The sequence below is a fragment of the Plodia interpunctella genome, chromosome 13, assembly GCF_027563975.2.
Source record: "Plodia interpunctella isolate USDA-ARS_2022_Savannah chromosome 13, ilPloInte3.2, whole genome shotgun sequence".
Classification (NCBI taxonomy): domain Eukaryota; kingdom Metazoa; phylum Arthropoda; class Insecta; order Lepidoptera; family Pyralidae; genus Plodia; species Plodia interpunctella.
The window spans coordinates 6,344,151-6,365,148 of NC_071306.1; the positions used below are offsets into that span (position 1 = coordinate 6,344,151).

The window sequence follows — 20,998 nt, forward strand, 5'->3', positions numbered from 1 at the left end:
CCACAATACAAATGGCAGCGAAGCGGCCCTGCGGTATGGATGGCCCTTCCTTATGATACAGTCGACAGCACATTAATATATGCAAATTCATTACAAAATAGCCGCTATTACCGCATCATAGAGGTCCATGCATGGTAACTTGACATGCGGTTGAGTACTGGCGACAATAAAGTTTGGACAATGCCGTCGATGTCCGCGGTGGACCACCGACGTCGCCCTGACCAGCCTCAAGGCAAGCCTGTCCTCACACCACGCGGGGACATCGCTGACCACAAGATAATATGTATTGGTGAAAGGCGGACGTGAAAGAAAACATTTTATACCACATAAAGTTTTTATTTTTGTAAATGCCGTTTAATTGTACACGCTGCTGTTTTCGATATTGTGTTTGTCGCATTACGTAAAATAAATAATAAGACCAAAAATAAAATAAAGTAATGCATAGATTATATAATACTTCCAGTATAACTGGAGTAAATTGCAGGTCTTGTAATCAACTAAACATGTAGTCTTAACATTTATTTATGAATTTCATAAATTATTTGAATCAATTCTCATTAAAAATATTTAAATATTTCAGTCACTTTTTGCGCATCTAAATATAAAAATTGGTAAGTATGTAAAAGTTCGCTGCAAAAGTTTTGAGTTGTGTTAGTATTAAATTTCATACCGCATAACCGCACCTGCACTTATAAAGATTCATATTTTTAACTTTACGTGTTGGGTTATAATACTGTGGCGTAGCTACCGGAGTGCTAAATGGGGCTCTCAATCTCTGGGGGCTCTTAGAACCTGATCGGTAACTATTTTTTCGTCACACCCGGATCCTGTCATGTTTGGGGCACTATTTGAACACTTCTGACAATATGAAATAAACGCATTGTTATGCATACTGTCATAAGTTAGTGCAGTTGAACGCGTTCCGTGCTCGTGTGAGAGAAAATATGTCAGGGATGGCGTTATAATCGCAGTGCGTTTGCAGGTGGCAGGGGGCAGGTAGTACGTTAAGCCTATTAAATGTACTATGGTTGAAATGAGCCCCGAAATTTTTTGCACAAGGATCTATAATAACCTAGCTACGTCATTGCAGTAATAAATCCCAAGACTAACTACCCAAGCAACCCAGTTGAATGTGGCTCCTCTCATTGGTAGTTAGAAATACATTTTATTGCCTATTGTTTGCCACTTGTAACTAATATTGAACGTGGAATAGGTACATGCATGAAGTTGGAGGATAAGGCACGATTATTGGCATATAAGTACATTTTAATTTGAAAAGGTTAAAAGCAGCAATTAATTTTCACTTGAAAACTTAACTATGGAACATAAATATAACTCTAACTCAATCTCACTACTAATATAAGGGCGAAATTTGTTATTGAGGTACCTCGGAGTCTCGTTTGTTTGAAATCGCAGAGAAGTATAAATAATAAATTTATAGGTTGGTAGTTTTCTCTTAATGATTAGTAAAACGCCTCTGCTACGGTAGCTCAACTTAGGCCTCCGTCTAAATAAATTTGAGTACTAGAAATAAATCACACACGAGCATAATACCGCTAGTAGATCAGAATGCCGTTTCACTATATTTAAATCCATTCATCGAATATAGCCACCAAATAACTACCGCCTATTCATAGTCGTAGAATGAAATAATTAATGTACCTTTCAATACCCTCAATGTTCCAATGACTCAATTCGTGAAGGTATTTGGAATCAAATTAAAATAGGGCTGTATATACACGTCCGATGAAACCCAGTACGCGGAGGCATGTAAGGCCGCATGCTCACGTTTACATGTACCCTTCATCAACATTAGTACAGGAGCTGGTGCTAGGACCTGTGTGATGGAATTTTGTATGATATATTTTTGAGTGACATCATCATAATTACAATTGACGTCATTTTTCTCATCACTTAGGAGGTCGGGCGAATCAATGACAATTATAATTAGCTATAATTTCCTTTTCTTTATTTACTAAGTACCTTACCCTAGTTTTAAGATTATAAGTTATTTATATGCTATTTTAGGTTATAGAATATTCCACCCTTGAACCAAATTTAAGCGAAATTCATTCAGAAGACTTTTCCTGAAGTAACACACAGAATGCTTGTATTCTAGCCGAAAAATTACCTACATGTTTCTTAGTTCCTATATTTTAGCAATTGTAAGTTATAATAAATTTATTAAATCCAAAAAGAATGTTAGCTCTCCGTCTAATCGAGATGCGCTCGCGCCGCGCAGACCGGGACCGCGCTCTTTGATCTATCCGCCCAATTCACTTAATCGAATAGTTCTAACGATATATCAGAGTTTATTGTCAACGATATTAGACTTGTAAACGAATAGATTCAATTTAAATTGATTTTGTTTGAAATGAGTCTAAACATTGATGGATTTAATTGGTTGGGAAGGAATTAGAAAGTTTTTAAAATAGTCACCCAGTTTTTGTATCTATGAATTTTAGTTCATTTAATCATTTGTTGCATTTTGTTTTAGTCATCGAAATGTATCATCAACTACCTAAATATGTACGTATCCAAAAATATCCGCAGTCTTTCTCATACAAAATAAAACAGTTTTTTTAAAAACATCTAAGTATTTTATCAGTTCTTAACATATCTTTACCTGAACACCAAACATTCTAAGATACCGAAATTCCTAAAGAGCGTCGTAAACTGAAGTAAGATTGATGACCGCCCACGAAATGCATTTTTATTGTAATAGAAATCTAAATGGCTGTGCAATACGGATGTCGTATCGGCCGATGTCAAGGATAGATAGTGCTGACGGGAATTTATCGCCCTTTCGAAGGGCGGGGCTCAAGGATATCTACGACATATGAGACGGCGGCGTAGGAGCGGTCTTTCATAGTCATGTTTTGCTTCCATAATGGAAGGATCGAATTCTGACACGAAAGTTTTGGTAAACACGAGTATGTATACCTATATTTCAGGTGCAAATAAGCAAAGTCCATACTTATAAATAATATCTATCTATCTCTCTATTGGTGAACCAAATTAAATAAAATTAGTAGTTTGGAAATATGATGTCAAACATTTAAAAATACGTATTATAAGTTTGTATGATAAACGTTGTTATAAATACAAAAACTATTTTCACGCTTACACGTAAAGTTAAATTGTATTCGTAGTTAGGTAAATTTATTCGGACATAAGTACAAGCCATTATCGAAAATAAATACGTTTCCATCAAAGAAAAATATTGGAAGGTATTTTTACCTGGCCGTATTATAAAACCATTTTATGAGAGATGCTCTATAACCATGGCATAGTGAATATGATGCGTGGGCGCAAACTATTAACCCCGATGAGGGCACGATCGATGTGGGCATGAAACGAAACGCAGTTTCTCCCAATGAACCCTTTGTGTTTTAAATTGATCATGAGGGCTTGATCGATTGCCTTTTGCAGTTATAAAAATTAAACTCCTTCGGATACCCTCGCGTTCATTTAGTTTGGTGCGATAAGGGTCTGTTGTTTTTGCACGTTTGAGTGGATCGCTCACATCGTTAGTTGATGTATTTTTTAAAACGAAATCGGGCATTGGAATTTGTACCATGTCGTCTTTGTTTACTATTGGATTTATATCAAAAGTTAAGAAATGTGGACTCTAGAGACGAATATATGCGTACCATTGTTTTCCTTTGTATGTGTTTACAGCTAAATACATTTAAGGCCAAAGGTTGCCTACGAGAGCACCGACAGAAAAGTATCGTGCGACAAGCATTTGTTTAACTAAAATTTAGGGCGCCCCCGGCTCTCTCGGGACTCGCCCATAACAAAATATTTAGATAAGGAAATGTCGCAACTCCCGGCAAAACAATAAAGTCTTAATTGTTTCTACTTTCTTCATGCACATTGTGATAGTTCGTTGCCCTTGAGTGGGTGTGATATTGTGCTACAAAGATCACGAGCTGTGTTTACTTCTTTCAGAATCGCAATCATGTTTATTGTCTAATTTTTGTCTTACCGGTCCAGTTTGGCTATTATATTGTACATACAAGATGTAAGAATTTTCATCATAAAACAAAAATTCTCGTCCTTAACACACAATTGTATTAACTGTCATATTAAACATAATAAATACAAAGTCGATTCATTCTGTGCTTAATTGTATATTTTAAATACGATTTGCGTTCTAAGTAGCTTGCCCCCGTTAGTCTTACAATGAAAGCGAAGTATATGTCGCGAACGATGGCATTAGAAATGATTTATGTTAATTTAAATGCATGGGGTATAATCAGACTAACTCCTACAATCACAGGGCCCGCGGGCCGTGACCAATGTGAAATTGAATACGAGAAGAATCGCTTATTTGAAGACCATGATCGAGCGGGGCGCGCGCCTCAAATCGATTCGTTGCATTATGATCGATTGATCGTTCTTATCTCCCACATACCAAATTAGTAAGACATGTAATTCAGAAATTAATTGGTATGAACTGAACGGCGATTTTGTGTTAGAAAACATGATGTATAAATCAATATAATAAGGCACCTAATTTGTACCTACCCATTGTTTCGATGTTAAAAATTAGCAATTTCCCAACTAGTCAAATCAAATATTTTTTAAAATGTCAAAAATAGAAAAATATATTTATTTATATATTAGGTCAAATCACACATATTGAGCTAGCCCCAAAGTAAGTTCAAGACTTGTGTTATGGGATACTAACTCAACGATACTATATTTTATAACAAATACATATATAGATTAACATCCAAGACTCAGGCCAATCAGATCATTTTTCATCATGACCCGACCGGGGATCGAACCCGGGACCTCTCGGTTCAGTGGCAAGAACCATACCACTGCGCCACCGACGTCGTCAAAAATATTTAGACTTTGTATCCTGTGATGTCATAATAAATGTATTTTTAGATAAGTTAAACTTTTAGTTGCACAAATTACAATCAATATTAGGGTCCGGTCTCACTATGAGTTTCGTTTTACATTTTCTCATTTTAATTTATTATTCTCTACTACCTGCGTCATCTTTCATATGAATTAATTTTCATTAGGTAGAAAAATATAACAAAGACATAATCTAAAATACGGGGTATGAAAGCGTGATCATTATATTTAGGTATTTCAGCATGAAAAATGTGTCCTATATTTTAAAGAATAGACAATATATTTGTTCTAGCCGCACAAATTTAGGCACCACCCTAAACATGCAAATAATAATTTAGCTATGACTGAGAAGTATCGGAGCTATTTCAAATATGTTAAATTAACCGGTGCGTATTAACTGGCTGCTTTATAGACTTCCAATTGGCGTACTATGTTATTATGATATTTTCCTAATTTATATAAAATGGTTTAGATTTGATATAAAATTAGTGGCAGTATGTAATACAAAAACTATGGAAAACAAAACTTAATGCGTCTACGCTATAAAAAGTAAGTATGATGTTAGCCGGATTGGTCCGTGAAGTTGTATGAAAATCTCATTTGGTTTGATTTAAGTTATTGTCACGTGACGTAGTGTTTTTTGTGCGAAAATTGTCATCATTAGGAAATTAATAAATTTTTATTAAGCTATAATTTTTATAATAAACTTTTTGAGAGAAAGACAATTATGTTGGCATTTGCCAACATAATTGTCTTTCTCTCATTACACATTTCGTGTGTTTTAAAACATATTTCATAAAATTGACAAGTAGCCGATTTATTTCCGACGCTAGTTTCAGATATCTCAACAGCCAACGGTGCTCGGTCATGCACAGGCACCCACTCATTATGATGGTAATGACGTAATGAAAGACCCGCAAAGGTAATAGTATCCCTCGTTAAAACGCATTCATGGTAGTTAGCGGTATATTCTACGATCTTATCTATTATTATTTTGACCAATTTGGATGTCGGATGATAAACTAATTTTATATCTTCATTGGTTATGATGATTATATTATTGAATATGTACTTTAACTGTAAACACAGATAAAATCGGGAACCAATAAGGAGGGAGCATCATCAACGTTAAAAAACAAAAAATAAATTATTTTCTTACAAGTGCACAGATAAAAAATAATGTGTTTTAAAAAAAATACAAATTCGAACAGGAGAGATGTTCGAAAATCGATACCTATTTAAATTAGGAAAATAAGAATGTAATAAATTACGATACTTTAGGATTGTAATAAATAAGAATGTAATAAAAACATATGATCGACGTGCCAAGTAATTTGGATTTTATTTGAACCTATGTTAACACGATGTTTGCTTATTTCCAGGATGCTCGTTGGCGCCCCCTTGGGACAGAATCTCCAGCCGAACACGAGTCGATCCGGAGCCCTGTGGAAGTGTGGCCTTACTCCGGCTGTGAGGGACTGCGAGCAAGTCGTCACTGACGGCAAAACTAGTGAGTGCAGCGTTGTATATTATTATTATATCATATTATATCATTAATTATTACATTAAAGGAACCATTCAATCGTGCAATATACAAAAATGCCCATTTAAGGCTATGAAAGTTTCTTATGTAACTTCAAAATATCTAACCTAAAAAGTGTTTGGTATTTTATTAATTATTAAATTCAAATTTATGAATTTATTAAATTAAAAACACGAAACGCGAATGGTTTCTATTTAAGTCATTAATTTTCGTAAAAAAAATAAATTGGTACTTGATATTGGAACCACTATTTAATATCGAAAATTAATGGCTGTTTTGTCTGTATAAAATAAATATCTATTATATGCATATGATTTAATATATGAATGAATAATCACCGGTGATATTTACTCTCTATTACATTCAGTGATTTCTTTCATACTACACTTTCACATAGAGAAAAATACTACTTACGATTGTCAAAAAATAAAGTAAAATGTATTTATAATCTAATTCTATAAATCAAAACTTAAATATGATGTAGTAATTTCTGTAAAAATACTTTTAGTATTAGTAGAAATCAATTGTACACTAATATGTAGCTTATAGATATATCAAACTTATTAGTCACTATTCACGAATTAATAATATTTACACTTTAGCTAGAACTGTCTGAGACACAATGTAGATATTAGCTCACAATTTATTTTTGTCAACGATAGCATTGTTTTGTAAACAATGTTCAGAGAATTGTTTGGTATTGACAATGACCTACGAGAAAAATGTTACGGCCAATATTTATGTATGTCTTAATTAAATTGTTGTCTTTTGTCGGTGGTGCCCCAAACAGCGAAAAACGGCAAAATAGTCTCGAGTAAGTGAGCTGTGGTCTCAACCTCCTTTTATTCTTATCATTTGGCTCTCAACTAATACCAACTAATCGCTGTATTTTTAATTTGATCTACTAATGTGCTGCCTTATTCAGAAGCCATCGATGTTAATACTTCGCATGTACATAACTAATTATAAGAATTTATTTGCACATACAATTATTTTCTTAGGATACATCTCATCTATTTCTAATATTAATTTTTGAGGTTATTTTTAGATGAAATGAATCCTAAACTATATATAATAACTAAAGGCACTAACTGCACTGCTGCAAAGGCACCCAATCACTGCTTGTGCACTTGTACAACGAAACGAATCGTTAGGTAAATAGTTTAAGTTGTATATAACATTAGTATATTTTCGAAAAAATAGAAACAAACCAACTAGAGAGTAGTTTAATACCAGCTTATTAGATTTAGGTATGAAAGCTTTTTGTATTTTTTTCCATGTTTACGTCTATATTTGAAAAATAAAGCTACGTTTTATCATTATATCATTTAAATTGAATACTCATGTATAAACTTGTTCGAAAATGTTGTATAAAGGTGACTGGTAAAATAATATAATTAATATCAAGAATTAACAATACTTACACATGATATCAATTTAGAATATTTACTTATATGAATGCAAAATAAACTACATAAAAAGGGGTGAACCATATTTCAGAGCTCCCAATATTTAAAACCAAAGTATATCTGGTTTCAATGAAAATAACTTAGGGCCGAATAACAATATAACAGTTAGCCGATTAATATTCTAAAATGTGGTGTAAATTGGTGTATTAACGCGTCGGCCATCGATTAATCTTATCAGTATCAGCTCAAAATTAACCTTATGTAGTTCTCGATAACGTCCAATTAACCCGAGACCACAAGTTTAGCCGTGTCTTTCAAAATTCATTTCAGGTTTTGCAGGAGTCCAACTGTCACCTTTACCACACGTAATATCACGTTAGAAAACTTACTTTAGTGAATTGTGAATAATAGGTGCAAATAGGACGACGCGATGTGTAGCGGCTCCTAGCGAGGCGGCTGTAGATAGTTCTCTATTAGGTATTTCTATGGAACCAACGCTGGTGACGTGTCACCCGCTGTAGAAGCTATTTATTCATATTTAGTTAGACTGAGTTACAGCTCAGAAACAAGTTTAATGAAATGAAAGTATAAACAGAAACCCAATTAAAAGTCTTCACAAGTAAAATATTAAGTTGTAATTCCATAGAAATACAACCTGTCACAGCTAAGTGTCGCCGCCTCATTTCGCTGCTACACGTCGCTTTCTTCCAACTTGCATCTCTGCATGTCATGTCATTTTATGATCTTTGAGATATGCTTTAATCATTCGCACGGTGTTTACTCCGCGGTCGGATGTCTGGCCCGATTGCAAGATACTTCCCTATACGCTGTTCCGGATATTCTTGCATTATACACGCCTGGTTTGGCTTTGCATTTGCCAACATATAAGCAACTATAAGTTTTAATTTTGGGTTTCCATCTGTATCAGTTGCTAAGCAAAATCAATCGGAAATCAACGGCTGCTTTTGCTTCAGTAACATTTGTAAAACCTACTGAATGAACATGTAATAATTTTACTACTATGTGTTTGGGTAAGATATAAATAATCATCGTCATTCTAGACGATTTCATTAATATTTAATATTTTAATATAAATTGTGTCTAATTCGAGCTTTTTAAGCCTAATGGAATATTATTTGCCACTTCACGTTTTATTTTATTTGATCTATATAAGAAAGCGGAATATCAAATGCTCATGTGTGATATTGTTTTAATTTTGATAATTATTCAGGGTCTGAGGACTCAGCGTTGTCAAATCCTCACCCAGAAGAAATCAAGAACGGGCAATGGCTGGGAGTTTCTGTCAGGAGCCAGGGTCCTGGCATGAAAGCTGTTGTGTGCGCGCACAGGTAATCTTGATATTTTTCTACTAAAACCTGTTAAAAGTTTGTCTTTGGATTCGAAACACGTATTTGTAAGACTGGTGAACTAGGCAGAAAATTAATAATATATACCATAGATGTTTGATCGATTGATACAATGGTTTAACATTGCAGATATATTCGGAAGGTATTTGAGTCACAATATGGCCAAGGTCTCTGTTACACGCTGACTAACGACCTCAGGTTGCAAGATGCTTGGGAACCCTGCCGAGGAAGATCTGTAGTACGGTATAGCTATTTATTATTTACAGTAAATCGTAGTTACTTCCTACAGTTACAGCCTCCGGCAGCTACTAATATCTAACAATACGAATCGACAAATGGTAGTAAACGCACGTACCATTAGCAGAATCCACACCCAGATGCACATATTTGGATTCTGGATTGTCATGATAGTAAAGCGCCGCTGAGGAGGCAGACAATGGCTTTGTTTTAGGATATTGGTTAGCAAAATAACCCGATATTGTGAAATATACTCACTTACTACTGCCTCGTTGACCTCAAAGTGAAGCTGTAGTAAGTGTAGTAAGAAATTGTTTTGATCAGACTAATATAACTAATCTAACAGCTGTCTGTTATGAATGTTGTCTAATTTATAATTATTATTTCAGAGAACACGAAGAATTTGGATTTTGTCAAATAGGCACAAGCAGCTCTTTCCTCAAAGACGACACGTTGGTCATGGGCAGTCCTGGACCGTACACCTGGAGAGGCACGATGTTTGTTTCGGACACGAACGATGACCTGCTTGTGAGGGACAACATGGTTTACTTCGCCCCAGTGGAAGACGGGCAAAGTCCTGTCGAGAAATACAGTTATTTAGGTAGGTTCGGTTTTTTTTGACGACGATGGTCATAACGTAATTTGACATAAGCTATGACGATAAAAACTAATGTTGATTTTTTAATAATATCTAAAATATATTATCCAAAAATAAATGTGTAGGATTTTTTAGTTAGAAATTCTAGTTTGTACATCAATGGAACCGTTTTCCTAAAATTGTATTTCTTCTCTAAGACTCTGTAGCTTATTACTTGCATTTTACTTTTTTCAGGTATGTCAGTAATTGGTGCCAACTTCTTCGGAACGAAATTCTCGTACGCCGCTGGGGCGCCGCGCGCACACGGCACCGGTCAAGTGGTGATCTTCAGCAAACGGGAGATCGAGTCTTGGAGCGGTGTTGTCGACTTACTTGGTCTTAACCTCATCATCAACGGAGAACAGTTTGGTTCCAGCTTCGGATATGAAGTATCCGCGGCTGATGTAAATGGAGATGGGTATGTTTTAACTATACATAGTAAATTTTGTTTACTTCATAAATTGCTTTAGTTACTTCACATTTTTTTATTTGGATTATTTTTTAAACATTCATTATTCTTGTCTATAGTTCTACTTCTTAATTTATTTCATTACAGATTCCCAGACCTTTTAGTCGGAGCGCCATTCTATTTCTCAAAAGATGTGGGCGGTGCAGTCTACTTGTACTTGAATCAAAATCACAACTTTACTTCTCAATATAACGTAAAATTAACTGGAAAACAGGAATCACAATTTGGAATAGCAATAGCAAATGCTGGAGACCTGAACAAAGATGGTTGTGAAGACATAGCTATCGGCAGTCCATATGAAGGAAATGGTGTGGTATATATTCACATGGGTCATAGGAAAAATGGCCTAAATACTAAACCTGATCAAGTTATAAGAGCAGTAGATTTACCACGACATATGAGTACGTTTGGCTATTCTTTATCAGGTGGTCTAGATCTTGATGACAATGGATATCCTGATTTATTGGTTGGCGCTTATGAAAATGTACGTATAAGATAGAGGATATAAAGACATTATGTCTAATTTATACTGTTTAATTGAATTTTATTTATGAAATATATGTTTAATAATTTACAGAGCAGCGTAGCGCTTCTTCGCGCCAGACCTATCATTGATATAAAGACCTGGGTTGTACCAGCCAAGATTTTAAATATAGATCCAGCAGAACAAGGCTGTGATAAGGATCCCACATCGAACTACACATGTTTCCACTTCCAAGCTTGCAGCGTTATCATATCCTTGGTCAAATCTACCCAGAGCATAATACATAAGCTCAATTACGTCATAGAAGCTGAAACGTTCAATAAGGAAAAGAAATTCTCAAGAATATTTTTCGATAGTGAAAAGACGAGTATCGTGAATAAAAGTATTAGTTTGGGCAAAAACGTTGAACATTGTACAGATCATATAGCTTATTTAAAAAACAATACCAGAGATATCCAAACACCTATCAAAGTAAGTATTTTTCATCATAAATCATGATTCCACAAAAATGTGTAAAAAAAATTCTAAACATCGACAAAGAATTTTCATATCAAGAGAAATGATAAAATTTACTTTTATTCACAACTTTTTAATTTCCAGATCCAGCTCACCTTCAAACTCCAACACGTACAGCCGACATACTCCACAATCGGAACTCTGCCCAACATTGACGACTACCCAGTGCTGAACGCGACCGCCACCACCACCTTCACAGCGAACTTCCTCAATGATTGCGGGGAGGATGGCATCTGTCACAGCGACCTGGTGGTAGATCCTACATTGTGGTTGCCTAAGGGTATGTTTGAAGTGAAGCCATTTTGTTATAGATCGGTGGTACTTACTTACCGTAGGGTAAGTAAGTCTCACCCATAAAAAATCCTTAATCTACATTTTGAGAGATTGATAATTTAAGTAATACACACGTTTTAGACTTATTAGATTAGCAAAGTCATTGCCGATTTTTACACAATTTTATATCTCCTAAAGTATGAAATTGAGAACTATCCATAATAACTTTTATGAAACCCAATTTTCCAGCTGATGACGGCACATCATATGCCTTAACACTTGGCGAAGAAGAGGAAGTAAAACTAGCGGTGAGAGTGGACAACTACGGAGACTCCGCGTACGAGGCGCAGCTGTTTGTGCAACATAGCTCCAGTCTGCATTACATTGCTGCCAATATTAGTGTATGTTTTGTTAACATCCCTCTTCTCTAAACAACAGACCGTTCTGAAAGTAGATGGTCCTATTATGTCGTTTAATAAATCCAACCTAGTCAGTTTTTTTCATAATGTACTTCTCAAATTTACTATTATAATAATTATATTATATACTATTATATCAAATATAAAGTCAATCAAATGCTGATATAGTCTTCATATGATTTCAGGATAAGCATGTAATCTGCACGAGCGTTAACAAAACTACAGTAGGCTGCTTATTAGAAAACCCTTTCAAACGTCAGCTCGAAGATACTCCAGCCATTATCCTGAGGTTCGATGCGCGGGCCCTAGAGGACAGTGACCTGGAAGTGGAGTTCAGTGTGTGGGCCAACTCCACCTCCAAGGAGATATACCCCGGGAAGACTCCAGCTAGAGTCAGGGCTATTGTGATCAAGAATGCTGACTTGATGATACATGGGTGAGTTTGAATTTTACTATAAGTACATTCATTCATAAAGTATAGATAGCTTAAACAAAATCATTTTCAGATAATCATAAATCTTTCAAAACTAAATAGTTAGAAAATGTTTATGGCCATTTTAAACTCATTATGAAACGATTTGATTTCAGTGTTGAGAATTCTCCATTTTGTTTGTATCCATATTATTACTTTCATAGATTTTTTACTTAAGCAAGTACATACTAAGATAGATTCGCTGTTTGACATATTCGCTATGAAGTACAGTGAGCTCGATATAGATAATCTCAATCTACCGCAAAGTGAAAATCTTATAACATGCTGTGCTTACAACATTTTTTTCGCTTGATGGTATTTACGGTTTCAAAACTAGGTAAGATGTCTTTATATTTTCAATAATTAAAAACTTTTTCTAATATATCGCAGCGTGGCCCGTCCGGAGCAGGTGTTCTACGGCGGCGAGGTGAAGGGCGAGTCGGCCATGACTTACTTCGACGACATCGGACCCGCCATCGTGCACAAGTACCAGGTCGCTACATTCATCAATATGCTCATCTATTACCAGTTTATTATAAAGTCTTTGAAACGTGGCCACATCTGTATTATTACTACTATACTTAATTATTATCCTACGATCTATCTGCAGGTGGAAAAACTATATTCCACAGGCTGGCATACATCTTTAACTTCAACGTAGGTTACGTCTTTTAAGGTTTACATACATTAAAAAAATTAAGTGGCCAAATGTTTTTTGAGTTTAGATAATTCTTTCTCCACATCTAATAACTAGAAATTTAAAAGAATTAATAGCTGCATCTTTGTAGTGTTCCATACATTCTTATGAGCGGGATTACTTAAAGGAAATTGTCATTTTTTTAATATTAATTAATTAATCCATAAATAGATTCAATTCCAACCCTTCCATAAACATTTCCAGATTAGCAACGAAGGAAGATGGAGAGTGAATGCGGTCCAAGTGATGATATCGTGGCCACATCAGGTGGAGTCTGATAAGCCGCAAGGAAAATGGCTACTGTACTTGGAGAACATTACGGCCATTGATGAAGAAACCGGTGAGGGAAAACATATTATAGTTTTTACTAATACTAGGTGAATGTTTTTGTGAGTCACTAACGGTACATTGCGGCGATGCTTCTTTAAGAAGAAAGTGAAAGAAAATTTGACAGTTTATTACAATTGGATGTTATTTTTATGATCATGTGATATTCATAATGGATATTCAAATTCCAGGGCATAGTCACGGAAAATGTTTCCCATCAGAAGACCAACTCAACCCTCTTAAACTCAAAACCAGGCCAGGCTCTGCGGAACCTTTGCTGGAAAACTTGAAAATGGAGCCTCTTCTGAGTTCCAGATCTGGCAAATTGAGTGCCAGGTCTAGTAGCAAGAGATACAATGAGAGTAGGAAAGCGTTCACGTACTCTAGTGTGGAGAATAGAGTTAGGAGGAGAAGAGATGCCGACGAAGTGGTGAAGGCTGCGGCGTACACTGACGACGGCCAGAGGAAACATGTAGAGAATATGGTAAGTTGGTGATGTAGTTTTGTGGTATGGCTGTAAACAACATTTTGGCTAAGAATAAGATTAGTGTCCATGAATATGGCGAAATATTCAAGAATACAAAAAATACCTATGTTAAGGGATGTATTGTATAGTTCGTGATATAATTAAAACCTGAAACAGAATTATCTGGCGGACCTATGAATAGTCTTTGTGAATCGTGCGTTGAAACCACTTTATTTATTATTTTTATTATCATTTGTATTGCTTTTGTCTTGATTTAAATTATTTATAAAAAGTAAATAAAAAGTGTGACCTTGAAATAAATTATCAATCGTGTTTTGAAAATGAAATAATCTGAAATGTTTTATTATTTATTTATTATTTCCTCTTGCAGAGTTGCGACAAGAAGACCGCAAAATGTATAAAGTTCCAGTGCATCATCTACCCGCTGGCGCGGCGCCAGGAGGTCACCGTCACCATCAAGGCGCGGCTCTGGAACTCCACGCTGGTGGAAGACTACCCCAGAGTTGGACATGTCACCATCGCCTCCAAGGCTTCCATAGAGATCCCTGACCATTATAATATTCATCAGACTGGGACGTTCGACACAGAAGCTACGGTCAGTAGAATTCTTCATTTCATTATAATCATCATATATCGCTGGGTATAGTACTTATAGACCTCCGTCCGTCTACGCCAACCATCTATATCATGGGCCATCACTACCCAGTTGTTGCCAGTAATTTCCTTTACATCGTTTAGATTTTAGGTACCAGATTTTAGGTGTTCAGAATTCTAAATATGGCTAAAGATTCATTATCAACGTCTTGAGACCAAAACCCTGATAAACCTTGACAAGACTCAAGGTAGACATAAGTCACAGTTCAAGTTTATGATTCATTTTGCAGTCTTGTATTTTTAGTCCATCGATTTTAAAATCGTGAAATCTGGCTATAATTTCTCCCAAATACTTATTTAGCAATTAAGTTATTTTCTTGCTGACAGCTTTTTTTGTCTAACGATTGATTTGTCTGTAGGAATGTTTATTTAATTTGCCAAAATAATCAGAAACAAAATGGCATGGAAAATGGAACGCGTTTTATGTTCCCATATACTCGTATCCCAGGGAGATATTACCAAGGGAGGCCATACTTGTTGATGTTTATTTAGATGGTCCTGACTTAATTTTCCAGGTGGAGACAGTCGCATACCCAGACTTGAAGATAAGTGAGCCGACTGAAGTGCCTCTATGGGTCATAATAATATCAGTGATCATTGGACTAATTGTTCTGGTGCTACTAATAATATTCCTATGGAAGCTCGGCTTCTTCAAGCGAAGTCGGCCCGACCCCACACTGTCGGGGAATTTGGAGAAGAACAATCATGAATCGAGTCCGTTCATCGATAGGAATAGGAATGGGAATCGATAGTTAAAGCCCCTTGTGTTGGACAATTGCGGAACACAAGTTTAGGAAATTTTGTGGAGTGTAAGTACATTTCTGTTAAGATCAGTGAAGTTTTTGGGAGATATGTTGGTACGAGTATATTATGATTTCGATGTACATATCAGGTACAATCCAATTTGGATATGATTTAATATGATAGTTCGGGAAAATCTAGCTATATAAATAACATTGTCGAAATTAAAATGATAATTACTTCAGTATTAGCTACTTACAGCTGGTTTATCGCGAAGTTTTGGTTAGTCCCAAAGTCCAGTACTAGGAAAATATTCTATCTATCAATTATTATATTGTTCTATCATGAATACTATCAGATAGCTATCCATCCAACATATCCCCCAGAGATTTGTGTGCTACACAAATTAGTAATTTATACGTCTTTTGACTGTGATGTCTTCATAGAGGAAATTGTATGTATGTGTTGTTTTGAACAGATTCTACTGTTTTGTTGAAGTTTGGTCGCGAACGATATGTTATGCTAAAACGCATTTGTATTGATTTAATTTTAGGAAATGTATGATAATTTTCGGGGATAAGTTTGTTTTCTATTTTATGTTTTTATAGGTATATGTATAATATGTCAACACTATCAGTCATTTTGTATTTATCGAAATTACCTTTTTATATTTGAAAAATAAATTGTTTTTAAATTACAAATAGAGATATATCCCCCAAGATCGATGATTTATGAACATATTAACTTGGAATATAATATATTTCTGTAAATATTACTTATTTATAAATAGCGTAACTTAATCGACTAGGCTTTAAACTAGTCACAAAATAATAGGTATTTTATAACATACATGTAAGGATCGACTTATGAAGCCATGTTAATGGTGAAGTATGCTGTTATTGTGTAGAAAGTACTTAAATAATTTTAGATTCAAGTTTGATGCTGAGCATCTAGCATTATTAGCTTACATTATGTATGTAAGTTACATACAGTCATTTAATTTTACATTACTTAATTTTATCGAGAACGTAATGAAATGTGTTAAGTACGATTTATATGATTTATAATTCAATCCCAGAAAAGTATTTCAAACTAAAACAGATTATTTTTTTATACGAGCCTGAAATGTAAGGTGACATTTGCCACTAATAGCCCAATAGTCATTGTCATTATATTAGTTACTAACTACAAATTGTTTTGAGTATTTGGCCTGTCTATTACTTGTCTATAAAGGGGTTTGGGTTTTGTATGGACCTGTGGCGTCAAGTTCAGCAGCTACGGATAATTTTATTCCCATTTTGTACCACCAAAAAAAAAATATCTTAGTGGGAAACATAGAAGCATGCTTTTTAGCTATTTATTTGTTATTGGATTTTTTTAAATCAGATAATGAAATACCTAATTTTTCAGCTCTGAAATTGGTTAGTTTTATTAAGTATCTGCTACGAAAAAAATTTGATCTTATATAATTATTACAAAATAATATAGGTTTGTATGGCCTAGAAATTTCAATAAAAATGTTGACAAGGACTTTAGGACTGAATAAAATGACAGATGTACCTTTTTAAGGAATTTGGTGCATTATAGGTTGACGCCCACCTATCTGTTGTTGCATCTAATGTGCTCCCAATAAAGAAGTCACAAAAATATAGAATTTGTTGTTGTAAGATAAGGGTGAGTTGAACTGTCAAATATGATGTTGATTTTAATCGGCGTGCGCGATTTCGTTTAGACAAAATGGCGAACTTAGCGTTTTTCTGCGCACTTTAAAGTTAACGTCAAAGATGTCGGTGCAACTCAACAACAAATGTTATATAACATTTTGTAACATAATGAAATTACTACATAGACTTAATGTTATACGAATGTTTGCCACAAAACAATGCATTTCGTGTCAGTCTTTATACTACTTATTTAAATGTAAAGATGTAAATTATGTGGAATTGTAACGTAGGTTTTATATTGTACATATTTTATTATTCATTAGATTTTATACTTGATCCATGTTGATAACACAAGATACTAGTTGGAAAGCACTGCCAAGGAATTTCTCAAATTTTTGATTATAAATATTACTGCTGATACGTCTGAAAACTCATAATTTAAAGAGAACCTACCTATATATTCACGATTTCATATTGAAATTGGAACCTTAATTACTTTATACCATGTTTATGATTTCCTAATTTCGAGGCTAGGTAATGTCGAGATGTGTTGTCTTATTCTCTTGGAACTCTTAAAACTTTATTTTTATTTAATATAAATTAAGTGTCAGGTCTCATTTTTGAAAGCATTAAATGAAGAATCATAATAAATAACCACAACATAAGATTGAGACGTATCGCATTATAATAAATGCCACCTATTTTACACTGGTTGTGATTTATTTCTACTTATTCATAATACTTAATATTTTCCTTACATACACCTCCAATATAATTATAAATATTAATAAAATCGTGCCATTCGAAGAAATATGTTTTTTTTACTTACATTTGCTCCTTCTAATAATAAGTGTCAACTTATGTGAAGTTACCCTAAATGCCTGAATGTACTTCTATGCCTATAAGAGAAGTTAATTTATGAGTGGGCCAACCCGCACCCTAGCGCCTCCGTCACATTTTTTATCTCTTTCTTTTATTTATTAGCGAAAATTACAACGAATTCTTCTCCATTTGATAGTTGATTTTGTTAAAAAGTATTAAAGTATTGCTATTTAATTAAATTGTCACAATTTACTTTTAAGAAAACGGTAGCTACTGAAATGGTAAATTTTGGCTACATTTTCTATAATGGAAAACTATTACTGTTACTAATACTTATTTATATAAAATCCTTTATTTAGTATAGAATAAATCTCCTGTAGTATTTTTTTTTTAGTTTTAGCTATAAATTAAAAGATATCCATGAAAAAATGGTGGTGGAGCTAGTGAGCCGTGAGGGCCCTTTTAATGGGGACAAATTACAGCCGTAAAGGGCGCTGTTGTTATGAAAGGTTTATTTTCAAACAAAATAGGTGGGTTTCTTAATTTTTTTTATTACAAAATATCATTGTCAAAATCTACATCAAATAAATATAACCTAAGCATGTAAGTACTTCAACATTAATTACAAGTGAATATTATTTGATAATTTCAGACTAGTTACATAGAGTAAGTGTGTACTAAACATTCACATTATTGGGGTCACAATAGGATCTATAATCACGTTCTAATACAAAGATTTGTAGTAATTGCAAGCGGGCGCCGTAGATTTCTGAAAAAGATAATATAATTTAGAAAAATCTTATTTCTGAAAGCTATTTAAGAATTATAAAACACTAGCGGTCCGTTCTGATTCGCTCGAAACATAATAAATTATACACTAGACATTCTTCAGAATCTTTTGGTGAAAAGCGCATGAAAAGTAGCAGTAATTTTTGAGTTTATACTAAGCGAACAGACAGACAGACGAGGCAGAAGACAATTATTTAACCCACATCTTTTTTCACCGCCGACCAACAGAAAGTACATAAAGATCTGCTGTTATTTTCCATTTCATAATTCTGAAGACACGGTTGTGACATTTCACCTGTAAAACAAAAAAAAAACAATTATGTATCCATAAGGCGTTAAGTCCACCATTTGTACATAGGTATTATTTTTTGTAATTTTCGACAGTCACATAGACCGTACAGCCAAAACAGTAACGACGCTCCCAAGTGGCTCCCAGGGTTTGCAAAAATGGCCAGATCGGTATATGCTTAAAATGCCTGAATATCTATTAATGCCTGAATATTCTATTGAGAGAAGCGTCCCTGGTACTGCCGTGCGGTATCGAATATGAAGATGTCCAATATCATTATCTCCGTCATTTTCAACTTCAATGCCTAGATAAATTTCACCGGTATAAAGTTGGTTCCCAAGGTGCGTGATGTAGCTGCCAGCCAGGCGCAGTATCTCGATCTTGCTAAGCTTTCTGTCGGGAGGCTCCGTGGGGATCAGCAGTCGCAGCGTGTTGAAGGCCAGGTTCACACTGCTTAGATAGAAAGGTATTTTGATAACAATTATATTGACCAATTGCATTTATCAAAAAATACCATCACATTTATCAAAAAATTACATCCATATACATATTGTTAACTTTTTGTTTGTTTGGAAACTCTTTATTGTACAACGAAAACACATACAAAGAAAGGCAGTAAAAAAGTCTTATCCCGAAAGAGATTCTTCTACTCAACCAAGAATTTGAAAAGAAAAGCAAACATTAAGGCAATAAATAAAAGCTTGTCTTAGAAACTTCTCTCTCATTATTGCGTGTTCCTAGTTTAATTCACGGCTGTAACGTTCCAAAGTCCAGCCTCGGTGTAAAAATTAATCTTCAAATTTTGAATATTCGGCGGTGATTTTGTGACCAGTCGCCTGCCTGATGTCAGCCCTTTTTGGGAATCCAGTTTGCCTGTTGTTGCCTTTATCAGCTTTTAAAGCTGTTTTCGTCCCTTAGTCGCATCGTAAGTACGACATTCATGGATTAATATGGAGTGGTGTTATTTCAAGACGGAAACTACACGTCACATTAGGAATTGGCAAATCAAAATGCACCTATTAACAAACACAGAAAATGCACTTGCATGGATATATGTAAATTGGGCTTTTACAAATTAAAACAATATCATCAATTAAGAAATTAAAATCCTTTTTCACATCATAGTTTAATGTGAAGTGATGAGGTGGTGAAGACATACAAGCATTAGGTACATTAAAAGTTATCAATACTAACTTTTGCGTGCGATCCCGCTCCCGCGCATTCGCCTGGCACCGCTGCTTTGCCGAAGGAACTTCTACACTTTGATATGACGTCACTGTAAAGATTTGCTGTTCCCAACTTCCTTCATTGTGATATTGTAAATAATTTTCCATAGGTATTTCGAATTATTATTTTTTATTTCTAAATCCAGAGTTAACTGTTTATTTTTTCTGAATTCAATTCCGTTTTACTTTATTTTTTTCTTAACAGCCAGGATCTTTCAAGGAAGTGGAACATGCTGAAGCTACAGCTAAACACACACTAATCGGAGAGCGTCTGGAGTAGCTAATATGTACCAGCGGGATAGCGCTCATGAAGGAGTCATTTAAGAAGAACAGCGCGCGCCCTGACGCAGCTCTCGAGTGATAATTGTATAAACAGATGGCTCCCGGACATGATGGGGCGGAATTGGGAATATTTTAGATATCATGCTTTATTATACGTGGCATAATTATTAGATTAGGTATGTTAGACACAGTCAAGAGTCTTGATATTCTGTCATAAATGCGTTTATTGGTGGAAAGCAGAAAAAACATTTAAAGTTTCATGAATCTCGATCAGGTACTATTACTTTTCCTCTTCAAGATTTTTTTTCATGTCAGAACT

At 34.7% G+C, this 20,998-nt stretch overlaps 2 protein-coding genes across 4 annotated transcripts in view; one reads left to right on the plus strand and one right to left on the minus strand.

Moving 5' to 3' along the window:
- Window positions 1-18,082, plus strand: part of LOC128674657 (integrin alpha-PS1-like) — a 77,200-nt gene extending 59,118 nt beyond the window's left edge. Inside the window, exons 2-17 of one of the 2 annotated variants that reach the window (XM_053753385.2) lie at window positions 6,258-6,385; window positions 7,209-7,232; window positions 9,059-9,176; window positions 9,324-9,437; window positions 9,821-10,032; window positions 10,264-10,486; window positions 10,625-11,021; window positions 11,115-11,492; window positions 11,622-11,817; window positions 12,060-12,211; window positions 12,415-12,665; window positions 13,092-13,194; window positions 13,603-13,738; window positions 13,917-14,209; window positions 14,583-14,807; window positions 15,382-18,082. In XM_053753385.2, coding sequence (XP_053609360.1) covers window positions 6,258-6,385; window positions 7,209-7,232; window positions 9,059-9,176; window positions 9,324-9,437; window positions 9,821-10,032; window positions 10,264-10,486; window positions 10,625-11,021; window positions 11,115-11,492; window positions 11,622-11,817; window positions 12,060-12,211; window positions 12,415-12,665; window positions 13,092-13,194; window positions 13,603-13,738; window positions 13,917-14,209; window positions 14,583-14,807; window positions 15,382-15,618 — 3,187 coding nt within the window. In that variant the 3' untranslated portion in view covers window positions 15,619-18,082. The remainder of the gene's footprint in view (window positions 1-6,257; window positions 6,386-7,208; window positions 7,233-9,058; window positions 9,177-9,323; window positions 9,438-9,820; window positions 10,033-10,263; window positions 10,487-10,624; window positions 11,022-11,114; window positions 11,493-11,621; window positions 11,818-12,059; window positions 12,212-12,414; window positions 12,666-13,091; window positions 13,195-13,602; window positions 13,739-13,916; window positions 14,210-14,582; window positions 14,808-15,381) is intronic. The other variant, XM_053753386.2, reaches the window with a different exon arrangement.
- Window positions 18,083-18,633: 551 nt separating this feature from the next.
- On the minus strand, window positions 18,634-20,692 carry LOC128674778 (transcription factor 15-like). Of its 2 annotated transcripts, none has more exons than XM_053753673.2 (4): window positions 20,366-20,692; window positions 19,491-19,621; window positions 19,086-19,177; window positions 18,634-18,862 (listed from the first exon to the last, which is right to left on the minus strand). In XM_053753673.2, exons 1-4 carry the CDS (start codon window positions 20,503-20,505, stop codon window positions 18,818-18,820), a joined length of 408 nt encoding a protein of 135 aa, XP_053609648.1. In that variant the 5' UTR covers window positions 20,506-20,692; the 3' UTR covers window positions 18,634-18,817. The 2 variants fall into 2 exon arrangements, with proteins under 2 accessions (XP_053609648.1, XP_053609647.1); XM_053753672.2 differs by having other exon boundaries at window positions 18,636-18,862; window positions 19,491-19,624; window positions 20,366-20,688.
- Between the last annotated feature and the right edge of the window lie 306 nt (window positions 20,693-20,998).

What these genes read in the sequence shown, in the direction of transcription:
- LOC128674778 (XM_053753672.2), bottom strand. Translation starts at nt 20,505, where the DNA reads ATGGAAAATTATTTACAATATCACAATGAAGGAAGTTGGGAACAGCAA. An exon ending in GAGCGGGATCGCACGCAAAA is followed by an intron (nt 19,625 to 20,365) that starts GTTAGTATTGAT and finishes TTTCTATCTAAG; the next exon opens with CAGTGTGAACCTGGCCTTCA. An exon ending in TGGGAACCAACTTTATACCG is followed by an intron (nt 19,178 to 19,490) that starts GTGAAATTTATC and finishes TTTGTTTTACAG; the next exon opens with GTGAAATGTCACAACCGTGT.